Here is a 17,755-nt window from a genome sequence, read left to right as displayed (position 1 = left end):
AAGCGCTTTTGGAGGTCTTCCTGGTTTTCTACGCACTGCGTTGACAATCAGTTCACGTGATTACGTGGGAGGCGTGATGATGTCACACGAAACTCCGCCCTTCCAGCTCAACTCCATTACAGTTAATGGAGAAAAATACCTTCCAGTTATGACCATTAGGCGTAGAATTTCAAAATGAAACCTGCCCAACTTTTGTAAGTAAGCTGTAAGGAATGAGCCTGCCAAATTTCAGCCTTCTACCTACACGGGAAGTTGAAGAATTAGTGATGAGTGAGTGAGTGAGTGAGTGAGTGAATGAGTGAGTGAGTGAGGGCTTTGCCTTTTATTAGTATAGATATATATATATATATAGATATAGATATATATATAGATATAGATATATATATAGATATATATATATATATATTTTTTTTTTTTGTTTTTGTTACTGAAATATTTTAATACATACAGCACATATAAAATAATTTTACATTGTACTTCAGGGTTACAGAAAGTCTAATAAAAAAAACAAAAAACAGTCATATATGGTGTCAGACGATCAGTTCTGGTGACAACTTGAATGTCTGACCTAAAATAGTCACTTTATGGAGGATAAAAATATTTGATTTGTTACACTATGAAGTAAAATCTTGCTGTTAAAATGCATGTTTTCCGATAATCTGACATAATCAGTAATCAGAGACATACATCTTTTGCCAAGTTTGTGAATATTATAATGGTCCTAACATTATACCCAAATTTCCAGTTAAAAATACAGAAACTAAAAGTTGTCACTAATTTGCATTCAGGATTAAAATCTTAACAAATCATATCCTTCCACCATCTTGCAGCAACATTTGGCAAGAAAGTTGTTACTTTCTCACTCCTACCTGCAGAAAACTGCAAGAACCATCCTCACTGTTTATGTTCCTTAGTCTATGGCAAACACTGCCTTTTGCTTTTTGTCCTGACAATAGTGGAACTTGGATGGGTCATTGGTGTTCCTTCTGTAGTTTGCTGTAGTTATGTTTGTATATTTTAGTCTCTGGATTTATGTAATTATATATTGTCACTAACCCACAGCGCAAACCTTAACCATATACACCAATTACAAAATGGACAGATGCTTAGAGTGATGGACATCTGTAGAAGTGCTCAATACAATCAGAAATGAATGCAAAACCTCCATTTATTTATCAGGGCTGTGTTGGACACTATTTTAAAGTGGTTAATGTTGTTGTTCTTTTCCTCTCCTCTTACAAATGCATGACAATACAAGTTAAACTTTTACACTTCATTTAGTAAGTAATGTTATTTCACTCTCAAAGTATGCACAGATTTGTTTCTAAATTAATTTCATAATGAGATAAAAGTTACAATAACATGAGCCTGTGTGTTGTGTTTTGCTTATAATAAAAAAAACAAGTATGATTCCTACACTTGAGTGCTGACATTTTCATGTGCAAACACAACTGCATTTCCAGATATGACTGCTGCTGTTTTTCTTTTCGAGATGTGTGGATTCAGTGCTTTATTGTCAACAGTGGTGAACCATTTTTATATGAAGTTTTTATTATGCATTATTGTGCCTTCAGAAGTAATTTGTCTACTTGCAGTCACGCATGAGCCAGTACTGACGTTCTGATTTAGGATTCATCTCTTAATCCATCTACCTCCACTGCAATTTTTCCATTAACTGTTTTTTCTTTTAAGAATTAGGCTGTTTCCTTACTCTTATAATGACACAGCTAAAGTCCACTATCTTCTCATACCTTAAATTATTCACACACATAACCCATTAAGGCCGGTCTACCCGCTGCACTGTTTTGCACAAATGCTGCTGTTACTAATTTAACATTCAATTGCAATGGATGAGAAGCAGAACTTAAAGTAGCCAATTAGTGCAGATCTTCCATTCAGTCTTCTTGCATTCATTACTTTAATAAATGAAGGTCAGTATATCTGGGAAATTTCAAGTATTTTAAAAGCTGATTCATGAATATTTCCAACAACCCATGACTTCTACAGGAAAGGAATCACCTCTGTTGCAGAGGTAAGATTACTATAATCATGATCTTCAAAAATTGCCAGTTCCATGCACCTTGGAATACAGATCGATTATAAGGATTGACAGAGTTCAAGCACTAGACATAAGAAAAATCAGTGGAGATTTTATGAACTAGTCCTTTATGTTAGAATTGCTGTAAATAAACTGCTACTGAAGGAGATAAATAAAAAGGGACATGCATGGGCTATTAAAAAGCAGGGAAGGCGAAGCCTGCATGTGTGGTCCCCACAGTGAAGAAAGAGGTAGGAGGTGTGATGGTGTGGAGTGCTCTGTTGGTGAAGCTGTCAGTTATTTTCAGTGCCCTCCATAAAGTTTTCGATGAAGATACATTTGTCCTTGATTTATACCTCTGCTCCACAATTTAAAATTACAAGTCAAACAATTCAGACTTGATGAATGTGCACATTGCAGACTTTAATTTATGGATATCTGCATACAATTCAGTCAACATGTACAAATTACAACACTTCTTATACATTGTCTCCCATTTCAGGGCACTGTAATGTTTGGCACATATCAATGGTAGGTGTATTAAAACAGTCATGTTTTGCACTTTGTTGAACATTCCTTGCACGCAATGACTGCTTAACATCTATGATTCATAAACATCACCAAATGTTGAGGATCATGCAGTCACCTTCAGCTACTGCTTGTTTTGAGGACTTGTCCCCTTAAGTTTTCTCTTCAGCATAGTTAATTATAAATATTCAGCAAACGGAAGACATGCTCAATTGGATTTAAATTGGGTGACTGGCTTGGCTACTCAAGAATTTTCCATTTTTTAGCTTTGCAAAACTCATGTGTTGCCTTGGCAGTATGTACAGAATCATTATTTTGTTGTAGGATGAAATGCTGTCCAATAAGTTTTGAGGCATTTACTGGAACTTGACCAGATAAGATATTTCTATCCACCTCAGAATTCTTTGTGCAACTGCTGTTAGCAGATACATAATGAATGAAGATAAGTGTGCCAGTACCCGGGGCAGCCAAACATGCCTAAGCCATAACATCCACACCACCATGTTTAATAGATGATACTTTACACTTTGGATCTTGAGCAGTTATTTTCCATTTGTACACTTTGATCTTGTCATCACTCTAATACAGGTTATTCTTTGTCTAATTTGTCCACAAGACCATTTTCCAGAATTCTACAGGCTCTTTTAAGTACATTGTTAAAAACTATAACTTAGCCATCCTATTTTTGTGGCAAACTAGTGGTATGCATCTTGCAGTGTGGCTTCTATAACTCTGTTCATGCAGTCTTCTTTGTATAATAGTCTCTGACACATACACTTCTCTCTCCTGAAGACTTTCTCTGATCTGTTGGACGGGCATTTGGAGCTTTTTCTTAACCATAGTAAGGATTTTTCTGTCATCAGCAGTGGAGGTCTACCTTGCCCAACCAGTCCCTTTGCAATTACTGAGCTCACCATTCAGTTCTTTCTTCTTGATTTAGGTAATCCTAAGGTTTTACTGACATCTATAATGGTTTTATTCTTGCTTTCCAACCTCATAACAGCTTCTTTTACTTTCACTGGTATAGCTCATGTCCTCATGTTGAACAATGTTAACCACAGACTCCAAAGGGTAAAAGTAAGCCTACGTATCTTATGCCTGTAATAATGAAGCAATCACACACACTTGAGTAATCACAAACACCTGTGACACCAACTGTCCAAAACATTATGATGCTCTGAAATGGGGGAGACCATGAATAGAAAGTGTTGTCATTTCTACATGGTGTAACCAAAGTCTATGCAAATACCCCAAACTGTTTGATATGCAATTTTAAACTGTGTAGAAGTGAGGTAAATTAAGAAGAAATATGTCTTTGTCCCAAACATTATGGAGGGCACTGTATTTATATATGAGGCCCACTTAAAGAGCATGGTTACAGTCAATTTAAAAAGTATCCAGACCCTTCCACTTTTTTACCATTTTGCTTTTCTACCTCTGTGCTAAAATCATATAAATAATTTTCCTCCTATCAGACAACACTCAATGCCTCAGAATGACAAAGCAAAAACACAATTTTAGACATTTTTGCAAAGTTATGAAAAAAAAAAGTGAAACATTGCACCGATTGCGGGTATTCTGATACTGTGCTATGACCCTAGAGTATCCCAAACTATTGATCTTAAGATGTTTCTGCACCTTGTCTAGAGTCCAGCTGAGGTCAGTTAAATTGATTAGAAATTATTAGGAAACACATACACCTGTCTTTATCAGGTCCCATAGTTTACAATATGTACCAGAGGAAAAGCCAATCCATGAGGTAGAAGAAATTGCATGCAGAGGTAAGAGACAGGATTGAGTCAAGGTACAGCTCTGGGGAAGGCTACAAAAGATTCCACAGCACTGAAGGTTCCAAAGGGCACTACTGCCTTCATAATTCTTAATGGAAGAAGTATGGAACATCCACAACTCTTCCTAGAGCTTGCCACCCAGCCAAACTGAGAAATCATCAAATAAGGGCCATGGTAAGAATGACAAATAAGAACCTAATGGTTATTCTAGTTATGCTCCAGATACTTGTGGAGAAGAGAGACATTTACTGCAGGATAACCACCACTGTAACACTCCACTAATCTGGGATTTATGACAGAGTGGCCACAATGAAGCATCTCCTTGGTAAAGATACACAGAGAGCAACATCCAGGAGGTTAATGTTGCACCCACTTTAAAAGATAATGTTTATTTACAGGCTTATTAGTAGAAAATACTCCATTTTCTAAACAATTTATTCTAATATGGGGATACTGAAAGTCCCCAGAAGAAAAAACTGGAAACTGAAGAAAACAATTTCATTACAGATTAACCTCACATGTATGTAGTAGGCTATTGACAAAACACACATTGACAAAGGATTAAGAAGAAAATTTCATACAGTGACTGAGCTAGGTTTAGGAAATATAAGAATGTTATGGGGGGAGGGCGTTAACCCTTTTCATGTTTCAAAAATTAATTCCTAATTCCAGATAGGGAAATGCATTAAGAAGTTAGGAGTGAATATCATGAAATAATCTGCAAATATAAGATATGCTGAAGTGATGCACTAGGTTAACTAGAAGGAATATTGCAAGAGCTAATTGCTATACTACTGTTACAAAAACTCCTTTAAAATCATGGGTTTAAAACTGCTGTAAAGTGCATTAAAAGTGACGTTAAAAATAACGGCTTCCCAAAAACTTAAGACCTAAGCAGCACACATTAAATACCATAGCTTCTCTTCCTTAACTAAAACTAAAGGTTGCTGAACAGTCAATCATAAGAGCAAATACTGTATATACATTTACATGCAAATGTATGGCTCTCGATGGCCAAATTATGTTATGTTGACATCTGAAACAAACTAAAACAATGGCATTTATCTGAAAATATTTTTGTGAAGTTATGATTTATTTGATAAACTAAAAAGTGTGAAAAGAATAAGAGAATAAATGGGGCATCTGCAATGTTTTGGCACCCTACTAAGTTAGTACTTTGTAACACTCCTGTTGGCAAAAATCATAACTTGCATACATTTTTGTAGTCAGCTAGTAGTGTTTAAAGTTCTTGTAGATCACTTCCGGTTGCAACATATTTTTGTGCTGTCTTGCTTACACTGCACATTTAAGATCTACTCACAGATTTTCATTCCAACAATTTCACTTTGTTCTTCGTTTGAGGTAATGCAAACTACTAAGACTATGTTTTGGATTGTTGTTTTGTTGTAGAAGCCATCCTTTTTTCCACTTTATTATCCTGACTGTGACATTCTCCGTACAGGTCGGTCGATATTCAGTGGAATCCATTCCTCCCTATACTCACACATTGTTTCCTGTGCAATTAGCTGTTACACAACTCCTAAGCATAATAGGTACCACCATACTTAACAGTTGGCAAAGTCTTCTTCTTTAAATACCGTAGATCCCAGAATATAAGCCAACTCTGTATATTAGCCCCCCTTCTCTACCTACTAAATTACATGTATTTGCCGATGACCGGTATTTAAGCCGACACCCTTCTCCAAGCAAAATTTTCTAAATTTTCTAAAAGTGTCTCTTCAGGTATATTTATCAAGTTTAACGGCGAGAATTTGAGACTGCCGGCATTTTTGATGGAAACCAAGAAGTGATTGCGGAGAAGTTTGGTAAAATGAAACCTTTGTGTTGAAACTATATACGCAAATACGGTACATTGGCGGGTGGATTTCCGGAGACTCGTTATAAATTTGATTAACTTAAATACGCAATACAGTGGACCCTTGACTTACGAATTTATTAGTTCGCGAAGGCTAACCCTTAAAGCGTTCCGAACCTCCCACTGCAACACTTACTTAACCTTTTCATAATAAAAAAGGGTTGTATAATGTGCATAATTTACCAAAACACCAATAATTTTTCTAATGTACTAACCAAAAAGATATAAAAAGTGTCTAGCCTACAAGAAGTAGGCTAGATTAAGCTAGGAGCATGGCGGCGCGCATGGTCACAGCGGCTCAGGGCTCTCCTTTTCAGTGCACTTTTTTGTTGTTTTTGTACTTTTTTTCCCTTTGTTTGTGCATGATCGGTTCAGCGAACATCCGCTACACCCGTCAGAACCTTATAGACATCGGTGTCCAGAGCCAGACATCTGTTTCGAGTGTTTTTCATCACACGCACAACATCCCAGACAACATAGCGAGACCAGCGGGCTCTCCGTGGATTGTTGTCGGGTCTAGGAGACGACGCAGACGGAGGAGGGAAAGAAAGCAGAAGCGGGGTCGCAGATCCGGCGTTATGCTAAGGCTAAAAAAACAACCATACAAGCCCTATACAGAACTTTTTTACTGCACTGAAGGAGCTGCTTTTAATCTCATTGTAGATGTGTATAGTGACAATAAAAGGCATTCTATTCTATTCTAGAAACAACAATTTCATACTGTACTCACCATTTAATTTGACATCTTTGGGCTGCAGGAAGGGAGGAGGAGGAGAATGAAACAGAAGGTGGTTATTGTTTAGAAGGAGTCTCCTTATGCAAATCTTTTCTTTGGAAAATTATCGAGATGGTGGATTTCGACATGCTGTACATATCATCGAGATCGGTCACACGAACAGCACTCTCATATTTTCACACAATTTCCATCTTCGTTTCGATTGTGATCGCTTTACCTTCTCTTCCTTCCTTAGCAATTATGTGTCTTGCTTGCATGGTCTTAATGAATTATATATATAGGTAAATCACTGCAATGACCGAAATTACGTCCACAAACACATGTATCTGGGCTCCGACTGACGCTATTAACACTCTCGGTTGTTTGTTTACAATCGCGCAAGTGGATACACGTGACCGCATTTGGGTCATAGCGCAAGATGTTGGTCGTAAATCAAAATAAAAATTTTTATTTTAAACTTCCCAATAATTTATTATAAATTTTATTAATAAAATCAACAACTAAAACACTTTTTTTTGAATAAATTCTTTATTTAATTTAAAGTACCGGCATGCAAAGTTACTTCTTCATCTGAAAGATGGCTCTGTGATTTCGTCATTATTTACTTCCGTATTCATCAGCGCTGGAAATCTTGAATCTGAAATGATACTCGTTGTATAAACCGACCCCCAAACTCCAAGCCAAAAATCTAGGATGAAATTCTCGGCTTATATACACTCACCTAAAGGATTATTAGGAACACCTGTTCAATTTCTCATTAATGCAATTATCTAATCAACCAATCACATGGCAGTTGCTTCAATGCATTTAGGGGTGTGGTCCTGGTCAAGACAATCACCTGAACTCCAAACTGAATGTCAGAATGGGAAAGAAAGGTGATTTAAGCAATTTTGAGCGTGGCATGGTTGTTGGTGTATTTCACAATCTGCTCAGTTACTGGGATTTTCACACACAACCATTTCTAGGGTTTACAAAGAATGGTGTGAAAAGGGAAAAACATCCAGTATGCGGCAGTCCTGTGGGCGAAAATGCCTTGTTGATGCTAGAGGTCAGAGGAGAATGGGCCAACTGATTCAAGCTGACAGAAGAGCAACTTTGACTGAAATAACCACTCGTTACAACCGAGGTATACAGCAAAGCATTTGTGAAGCCACAACACGCACAACCTTGAGGCGGATGGGCTACAACAGCAGAAGACCCCACCAGGTACCACTCATCTTAACTACAAATAGGAAAAAGAGGCTACAATTTGCACGAGCTCACCAAAATTGGACAGTTGAAGACTGGAAAAATGTTGCCTGGTCTGATGAGTCTCGATTTCTGTTGAGACATTCAAATGGTAAAGTCAGAATTTGGCGTAAACACAATGAGAACATGGATCCATCATGCCTTGTTACCACTGTGCAGGCTGGTGGTGGTGTAATGGTGTGGGGGACGTTTTCTTGGCACACTTTAGGCCCCTTAGTGCCAAATGGACATCGTTTAAATGCCACGGGCTACCTGAGCATTGTTTCTGACCATGTCCATCCCTTCATGACCACCATGTACCCATCCTCTGATGGCTACTTCCAGCAGGATAATGCACCATGTCACAAAGCTCGAATCATTTCAAATTGGTTTCTTGAACATGACAATGAGTTCACTGTACTAAAATGGCCCCCACAGTCACCAGATCTCAACCCAATAGAGCATCTTTGGGATGTGGTGGAACGGAGCTTAGCCCTGGATGTGCATCCCACAAATCTCCATCAACTGCAAGATGCTATCCTATCAATATGGGCCAACATTTCTAAAGAATGCTTTCAGCACCTTGTTGAATCAATGCCACATAGAATTAAGGCAGTTCTGAAGGCGAAAGGGGGTCAAACACCGTATTAGTATGGTGTTCCTAATAATCCTTTAGGTGAGTGTAACTGGATCTACGGTACTGCTTTTTTTGTCTCCAAACAAACCTTTTGTGGTTGTGGCCAAAGATGTGGTTTGCAATTACACCTGTCTACAGCACTAGTTTCCAAAATGCCTGTCTTATACAGATGTTGTTTTGTATAATTAAGGACACTGTTTTTTGTGATGAGGTCAGATATAATGTTTCCATCTGATAGGTCTTCCATGAAGGCCTGTCCACATGAGCAACACTGCACAGTAAAGCAGTTTAAGCTCTCAGTTTAAGCTGCTAACAGGTAAATTGCTAGCTTGACATACTTTGATATCCTTTAATAGCCTTCCCCTGTGTTGTAAGCACCAGTTAGTTTGATTTTCAAATCCTCCGACAATTACTTAGTTGTTGAGTGTTATGCAATGTTTGAGGAGTCAAAAATGTATTAGGCTGTAAAACTGTTATCAGCCGACAATTCCTAATGATAATTCTTGACCAGACTAATACTTAATGAGCTAAGCCAGATCACACACATGACCTAATAAGTTCTGAAAACTTACAACTGAAAGGGTGTCCAAACATTTGTAACTGCCACTCTTAAACTGTAAAAATGTAAAAATTATCAAATAGATCATAACTGCACATTATCAGATTTATAATAATGCCATTGTTTGCTTAAAAATTGTATTTACTATTTTTTCTTTCAAATATGAACAAAAAAATCTAATTTGGCCTATGGGCCTATTAGGGGTTCCAAAATTTTACATGGAATCAGCTATGTTATGAATACATTTTTATTTATTTAGTTATTCTATTCTATTTCTATTTTTGTCAACTATTCTGACACACAAATAAGAATTTCATTTAATTAAGTACACATGATAATAAACATGACTTGAAATACAATGCTTTTAAAGAATTTTCAACATAAAGCATGTTACTGGAAATCTTTTGTATTTTTTACACAAATAAGGACTGCGTTTCAGCTAATTTTAGCTCTGAGGAGTACTAAAATGGCATGACTATAAATTGCTACAGAATACACATTAAATACAATCCTGAAAAACTAGCACAAAATGTAATATCTGTAATGTTTCATATCTAATGCTTAACAGTGAATGACTACAGTTTTACTCAAATGGTTAAGTAAGAAGAGGTTGGCATCCACTGCAGCAAAACAAAAAATAGTAAAACAAGTTTTGCATTTACACTTGGGTTTCATCTTGGATTGGAAAGATGTTTTATACTGCACAGACATCTACAAACTGCTATCTCCAAAATACCATTTACACATTTTTGTAGCAAACAAATACACAGTGGGTGTCAGCTTTTACAGAAATAATGTTCATTCTTGTTTCTGTTTAATTTTTGTGTCATCCAAACCACAAACTGTCTTTGTTAGTACCATAACTTCCTGATCAATGCAAGCTTCAAATAACTGCATTTTTGACATGTCATTTACAGATAAAATATACAAAGCAAACTGGTACCTTTTTTCATATAATTTTTCATATTATTTTATTGATTAAAGAAAATGCCATTGATTTGTGAGGTTGGTTAAACCTAAAGCATTCCGTTTTCCTTGTGGCCTAATTTTCTTTAACTACAGGATCCAAAAACAATTTTAACAAGATATGCATTAATAAATTGCCAGTTAAGAAAAGGATCAATGCATCTTTCACCCACACCGCTCATTCAAATATAACACAAAAAGAGGCATGCCTCACCAGGAAGAGAATTTTCACTAGGCTGCCATCAACTTCTTCCACACGGGATTTCCACCAGGTACCTTCCCACTCTGTCTTGATTAACTGGCCAGCTTTCAGGAGTACCATTGGACGGTTTGGATAAGCAGTAATGTATTCTTCGATAAAGTCACGACAGGAGGCGTCTTCAATGTCTTCCCAAGTCTTCTTCACTAAAAAAAACTTTTTTTGCTGACCTAAAGAATACAAATGAGACATTTACAATGTTTTACTTTTTTGTATTTGAAGTTAAAGATCAACTTACACCAAAAAAAGCACATTTTTATGACGGGGACATCAATTTTACTTTATTTTTGAAGGGTAAGTTTATTCATAAACAAACAACATACCATATACACAAGAAAAACACTACAGTTTTGTAACTCTTGCTATTGATATGACTTTTCTCTAGGTTATTAAATTTGATGTTTACTGTGGTTTTATTTATTGTTGTATCTTTTGTGTTAGTACTTTATAAACTGTTATACAGTGTTTATGAAGGCTAAAACTTTAAAAGCTTATGTAAATTCAAACTTGTGTATTCTGGTGATAAAGTACTGTTTTAGTATTGTGTCTTTTTATTTTCTGTGAATTAATGTGTATATACTTAGAATACTACATGTTTCTTTAAATCCATAAATGTCCTGTCAATTTTGTTCTTAATTACATTAAAATAGTAGAAGGTACATTCTCTTAACATATCATGTGTATGATACTTCAGAGAAAATTAATTAATGCGACTTTGCTTTTGGTTCATTTGAAGACACTGGTGGATGGGAAGTATACCTAGTACACAATTTTACTAGGTGTGTTCATATATAATGTTAAAGGCACCAACTACCATGGTATGTCTATCTGGCCACAAGAAACAATTTGCCTCCCAGTAGAACAATTTTGTCGAAATTTGGCACACTGCTTCAAAAAAACATAAAATTCTATTTTCACATGTTCTATTCTATTTTACTCTGCTGGCCTAGCTATCTTTCTCAGGGGTGGGGTTGATTTGTTTCAAACCTTATTATGTAAAACTTGAGTTATTTGTATGGAATGCTATTTGATTTTAATAAAATAAAAAAAATTCTATTTTAACTTCTCAAAAAGAGGGTGCCATATAATTTTTAAATTTTCAAAATCTCACATTGAAAATCAATACATTGTCAAACTGTTCTATATTAAAACAGAGAAACAATATGTTCAACTTCAGCTGCAGATTAGTTTACCGTTTCAAATGTACCTTTAGAGAGGTGACTTTAATGTCTATATTTTGCGTAATTTCCTCTTATACTCATACAACAGCCTCTCCTGACAGCAAAACAGATCTGTAATAAAACTTAATTAGATGGAGCAGATGCACACACAAGCCATACCTCTTGTACAACAACTCACTTCTCCTGCTGCTTGCTTGAGGTAAAAGTAAAAATTCACTTATTTACTAAATTAATTCTAAAATAATATGTACTGTAGTTGCAACAGTTATATTCCAACATCCCAATGACAGATTGTTACATTGATTTGTAATTCTAAACTGTTCCAATTTTCATGAGCAGGCCTTTTAAGGGAACAAACAGGTACTCAGTATTTATGTTACACTAAATCAGTGGTCACCAACCTTTTCAAACCGAAGATCCCTGACCTCGGCCTTAATGAAAGGCAAGATCTACCTATCGAAGAATAGATAGAAAAAGACAGCCCAGATTGTACTTCCAACTTGAGGCCTTTTATTTAGTATTTGAATTGTATTTGAATTTAATATACATTAAATGTTCTTTTCTTTTTCTTTTTTTTACTTAACTCGGAAGCAACCATCATATAATCAGATCATATGAAGTGGCACTGAACTCAAGAAAAATGCCATTGTCAGCAGTAAAGTGCTTATTCACTGAAGTTTCTGACGGTAATACCTACGCTTAACATTTTATAAATGAACTGTTTTATCAACAAAATTATCAACAATCTCAAATTAAGCTAAGTGCAGTTATGTCCCATCATATGCAACATCACTTTTCTCAATGCCACCAGAAGGCAAAACTGCTGAAGTAATGTTACTCACTCAAGTCAGTGTGATGGCTGTGACTGAATACTCTCTGTGAGTCCTCTGAAGTCTGGCTCATAGCTAGAGATAGCCAGTTTGAGGCAGTCTGTGAGGTGTCTGTCAGTAAGGCGGCTCCTGTATTTTGATTTGATTATTTTCATCTGTGAAAATGCCATTTCACAGAGGTAAGTTGATCCAAAATAGGCACTCACTTTTAGTGCACATGCAGTGAGGAGCGGAAACTTTTCTCTGTTGACAAGTCCCCAAAAGTCACTGTCCCTTGATCTGGCTTTCAGCTCAATGTCATTTTGCAAATCAACCATCTCCATGTCAACTCCACTTGACAAAGAAAATACTTGCTGGAATTTGGCTGCAACCTGTTCTATATCAATGAGCATGAATGGGTTTGAGACAAATTCAGCAATGCATTCCATTTCGTTTAACTCACCAAAACACATATTGAACTCTGTTGCAACTTTGTCCAGGTGAGCACAGTATTTCTCAGGGTGAAAAACGTCCTTGTCTTTAATGCTCTGTGACATTTTTCCAGGTTGGGAAAGTGTGTTAGCCTCCCGTTTTTAAGATGTGTGACCCAAACACCAAGCTTAGACTTAAAAGCATTCACTGCGCTGATCATGTGTGGCAGGTGTCGGTCTTTTCCCTGGAGCTCGTTATTGAGTGTATTCAGCTTTGCGGTCAAGTCTGTCAGAAACCCCAGGTCACACAGCCACGCATCATCTGATAGTTCCTTGTGCTCCTCGTTTCTTGCAGATGGAAATGTCTTTATCTCAGGCAGTAAGTCAACAAACCGCTGGAGCACTTTCCCGCGGCTCAACCACCGCACATCAGCATGAAGTAGTAGGTCTCCATACGCGCATCGAGCTCATCCAGTAGCGCCTTGAATAAGCGGCGCTGAAGTGCTTTTGCTCGTGACGAGTTTATCAGTTTGACCACCAATGACATTACGTGTGAAAAATCTACGACTTTCCCTGATAAGGCCTGCTGATGAATGACACAATGATAATTCTTGAACTCGGGAAAATCAGGGTCATTACGGCACAGTGCTATAAAACCCAGGCGACGCCACGCATCGCCGGTGCTCCGTCGGTGGTAATTGCTACCAGTTTATGAATGGGGATATCATTTTCGCTTACATATTTTTTAAACTCAGTGTAAATATCCTCACCTCGCGTTCTCTCCTTTAAGTGCAAAAGAGTGAGGAAGTCCTCTTTTGTAGAATCCTGGAAAGCCATTCTGACAAAAACAACAAGCTGAGCTGTATCCACTGCATCCAGAGATTCGTCGAACTGCAGTGAAAAATATTCACAGAGTGACAAGTCCTTTAACACCTGTCGATCCACGTCCTCTGACAGTGACTCGACCCTCCTTGCCACTGATGCAGGGCCGAGAGGCACAGCACGGAGTGAGGCTTTTATGTCGTCTTTGTTTTTGAAATCCTTGAAAATAGTCTCTGCAGTAATGGCCATGGCTTCCTTGAATAATTCGCCATCCGTAAAGGCTTTTGTTTTAGCCAGAAAGTAACTTACACGAAACGATGCTTCAGTAGCAGCCTTATTTTGATCAGCAGGTTTTGTAAAAAGTGATTGCTGGGCCTTCAACTCAGATCTCAGCTCGTCAACTTTCCGTGCACGAATCGCGGTCTTTTGCGGGTAGCGGTCTTTAAATTTCGGGTGGTTGGTATTGTGATGCCGCTCCAGATTCCCTCTTTTACATAATGCTTGTTTTTGGTGGCACAACATACATACACACTTCTCTTTTACCAAGGTAAACAGAAATTCCTGTTCCCATTCTGGATGAAAATTGTATGTTTTTGCCTTCTTTCGTGGAGTCTCCGCCATTCTAGTTTGTAGTATGTTACCTCGCGCGGGCTATCACCATGGAGATCCATATTGACGTTTGCGACAGTTAATTTACGGGTGCTCTTCTTTTATCTGATTGGTCACTTCATTGAAAATAAAGCAGTTGGATTAAGACATACAGATGCTTGCAAAACTGAAAACGTTTTTATTTTCGGGAGCTACCGGGACAGTGATAAAGATCTACCAGTCGATCGCGATCGACGGGTTGGCGATCACTACACTAAATAAATTCTCTAGGCTACTGTATTTATTCACTATAATGATTCAGTATTTTTCTGATACTATAATTTCCCAGAAATTAAAGAGATGCCAAAAAAGCCAACAATTTTACCATGACATTTCAACAGAGATTTTAAATCTACATTGGGTATTTCTGGGGCTGGGGAATAATATGATAATGAAAATGACTGAATGCTTTAAACACCTCGATCATGATAATGATAAGCTGGGTCATTTTTTTTCAATAAAGTTTTAATAGCCTAAAGGAGTGCTTATAACCTGTTTTATGTGTAACCCACTTTGGTGTGTGTTGTAAATCTTTCATCCTGGCTGTTCAAACAGTTCAGTCCCACCTGCAGCACCAAAATTGCATCTTGCTCCTTGAAGTATTAAGGCAGGTTGTGAAAGACTGATGGGATTTCAGCTGGAATAAAGGCATCTAAATGTTAATCGAGTACTGCAAAAATATAGCCAAATGCTGTCCAGAGCATTGTCACAGGGCAGTGGAAGCCTATCAGAGGAAATCATAGGGCGAAGGCAGGAACAGCACCTGGTTAGGGAGAGCAAGACCATTGCAGGCCAAACTCACAGATATTTAGACCACTTTTAATGTTGGACAATATGGCAATATTAAAAACCACCAAACTGCCAAATTTTTAAAACTGGATTATACCAGCATTATGCTAATTCCGGTACCAGAAGTTAATGTGGTTGCATGCGGACATCTTGGGCTCTGAACCCCCTGCTCTTCAAAGCAGTTTTTGTATATGAGAAAGTACCCTAACACTCCACATTACAATATGCAACTATCAGCAAAACTCCATGGGGTACACAAACCCCCTTGTTAAGAAATTGTGGACCATGGATGGACGACTCTTTCAAATATCTAAGGCTCAAAAATACAAAGCAGTATAATCCATTCAAGAATCTCTGATAAAATGTATTATTTCCAGTTTACTTTTGCTATCATAAACACGCCTCAGGAACGAAGAAGGCATGTTTTGCTGCTTCAAAGTGGACTTAACCAGTAACTTGTAAAGACTTTCTTTACAAAGGGACTCCAGTATATATTGGGTCCATTATAAAATGTAAGAGTAAGCTTATAATTTATTTATTTATTTTTTTATACAGTTTCATGTGGTAAATTTATGCATACCATGATTGTAAAGATATAAATAAAAAATAAAAAACTTGCCCTTTAAAAAAGGTCTTAGTCAAAGTCAAGATGGACATTCATTGCAAAACAAATTTTTCATTAATCTTGTACTAATTTTGGAATTGTGTTACTCCAGACACCCCATGCAATGCTGCAGTATGTTGAAGATCTGTTTAAACACATAACTTGCATGCTGGTATCTAACTAACTCTCTCTTTCTTTCTTTTCTAGGTCACGAAGCGGAAGCGGAAGTACAAGCGCACAATGGCCGATAGGGAGACGAATCGTGCTGCCGTCATCGTCGAAGAACTCCAGGCACTCGACAAGCAGATCCAGAAACTCCTGTCCAGAAGAAGGTACCTCAGAGGTTTGAAGGCTCGGCTGCAGGATAAACCATCCTCGACATCTGATGTCGATGCAACATTAACCCCACCTCGTGCCGCCCAATTTCAAGGACAAGTAAGCTTCACCCCCGCGCCTCGAAGGAGCGACGACGACGCCGATGAAGGCCTTGGCGTATTTCAGACATGCAGGCGGGGGTTCAAGGCTAGAACACCTCCATCGGCACAAGCGAGCATCCCAGTCCAGATCCGGTTCGACCCTCTCCGCGTCCCCATTTTGCCTTCAACCCCGGGTGATATAATCGTGGTAGGTGATTCAATAGTACGAAACCTTAATATCACATGCCCTAATCAAAAATCTTTTGTTTCTTGTTTTCCCGGTGCTTGAGTCCGAGACGTGATGAGACGGGCACCGACCATCTTCGAGAAACAGAAGAGAGCAGTTGGATCCATCATTTTACACGCCGGCGTAAATGACATAAGGCACCAACAGTCTGAGATTCTGAAGGCTGACCTCGCAGCACTAATTAAAGACACGAATGAGAGGACCCCTTCGGCAAAAATTTGCATCTCGGGTCCACTACCTCTCGTCAGACGATCAAATGAATACTATAGTCGTCTGCTGGGATTAAACAACTGGCTGAGAGGCTTCTGCGAGACTCAAGACATCGGGTTCATCGATAATTGGGACCATTACTGGGAAAGACCGCGTTTCTTCAAGCGGGATGGCTTGCACCGAATAGATTTGGCCGGGTCCTCTCGAAAACATCGCTAAGGTAATTCGTCTATCTTGACTGTCTGTTTCTACTTTAAACTCCTCGTAATACTACTGCTTTGCTAGGACATAATGGCTTAATAAAGTCTTCTGTAAAAGTGCACAACATTAATACTTTAATAACCAGTCTTAATGCACGTAAAACATCTAGGCAGTGCGGCATAAACACCAATAATTTAGTTGCAATTACTACTTTAGATCAACAATGCATTAAAACTATAAAAACAGATTGTAGATTACATAAAAAATACACTCAGAGCGGCGCTAACAAAAATAATTTATTTTCTGTTCCAATAACTAATAACGCGCATAGAATTCAGCTCTGCCCCTCTGAAACATTAAATATGGCGCTATTAAATGTTAGAGCTTTAACTAACAAGACATTTTTTATCAATGATCTTATTAGTGATAGAAACATTGATTTTATTGCACTAAATGAAACATGGCTCTGTTCAGACGGCGCAGCTGTTTTAATCGAATCTGCCTCCGGATTACAGTTTTACTCGTGCAGACCGCCAGGGAAAAAAGGGGGGCGGATTGGCAAACATTTACTCGAGCCAGTTAAAATGTAAAGATGTTAGTTTTGGTGAATTTAAGTCCTTTGAGTATCTCGCGTTGTTATTCATGGAGATTCTCACGTTCTAGTTTATCCGTGTATAGACCTCCTAAATTTAACGCGTCTTTCTTGAGGAATTCTCTGACTTAATGTCAATTTTAATTACAATTATGACACACTCTTAATTGTAGGCACTTTAACTTTCAT

At 37.7% G+C, this 17,755-nt stretch overlaps 1 protein-coding gene across 2 annotated transcripts in view; it reads right to left on the bottom strand.

The window, feature by feature from the left end:
- Positions 1-17,755, bottom strand: part of setdb1a (SET domain bifurcated histone lysine methyltransferase 1a) — a 171,125-nt gene that overhangs the window by 72,506 nt on the left and 80,864 nt on the right. For both annotated transcript variants that reach the window (XM_039767415.1, XM_039767422.1), the window contains exon 9: positions 10,572-10,762. In XM_039767415.1, the coding sequence (XP_039623349.1) occupies positions 10,572-10,762 (191 nt within the window). The remainder of the gene's footprint in view (positions 1-10,571; positions 10,763-17,755) is intronic.

The sequence above is a fragment of the Polypterus senegalus genome, chromosome 1, assembly GCF_016835505.1.
Source record: "Polypterus senegalus isolate Bchr_013 chromosome 1, ASM1683550v1, whole genome shotgun sequence".
NCBI classification, from domain to species: Eukaryota; Metazoa; Chordata; class Cladistia; order Polypteriformes; family Polypteridae; genus Polypterus; species Polypterus senegalus.
The sequence above is the reverse complement of the archived record's forward strand: the minus strand, read 5'-3'. Positions and strand labels throughout refer to the sequence as shown.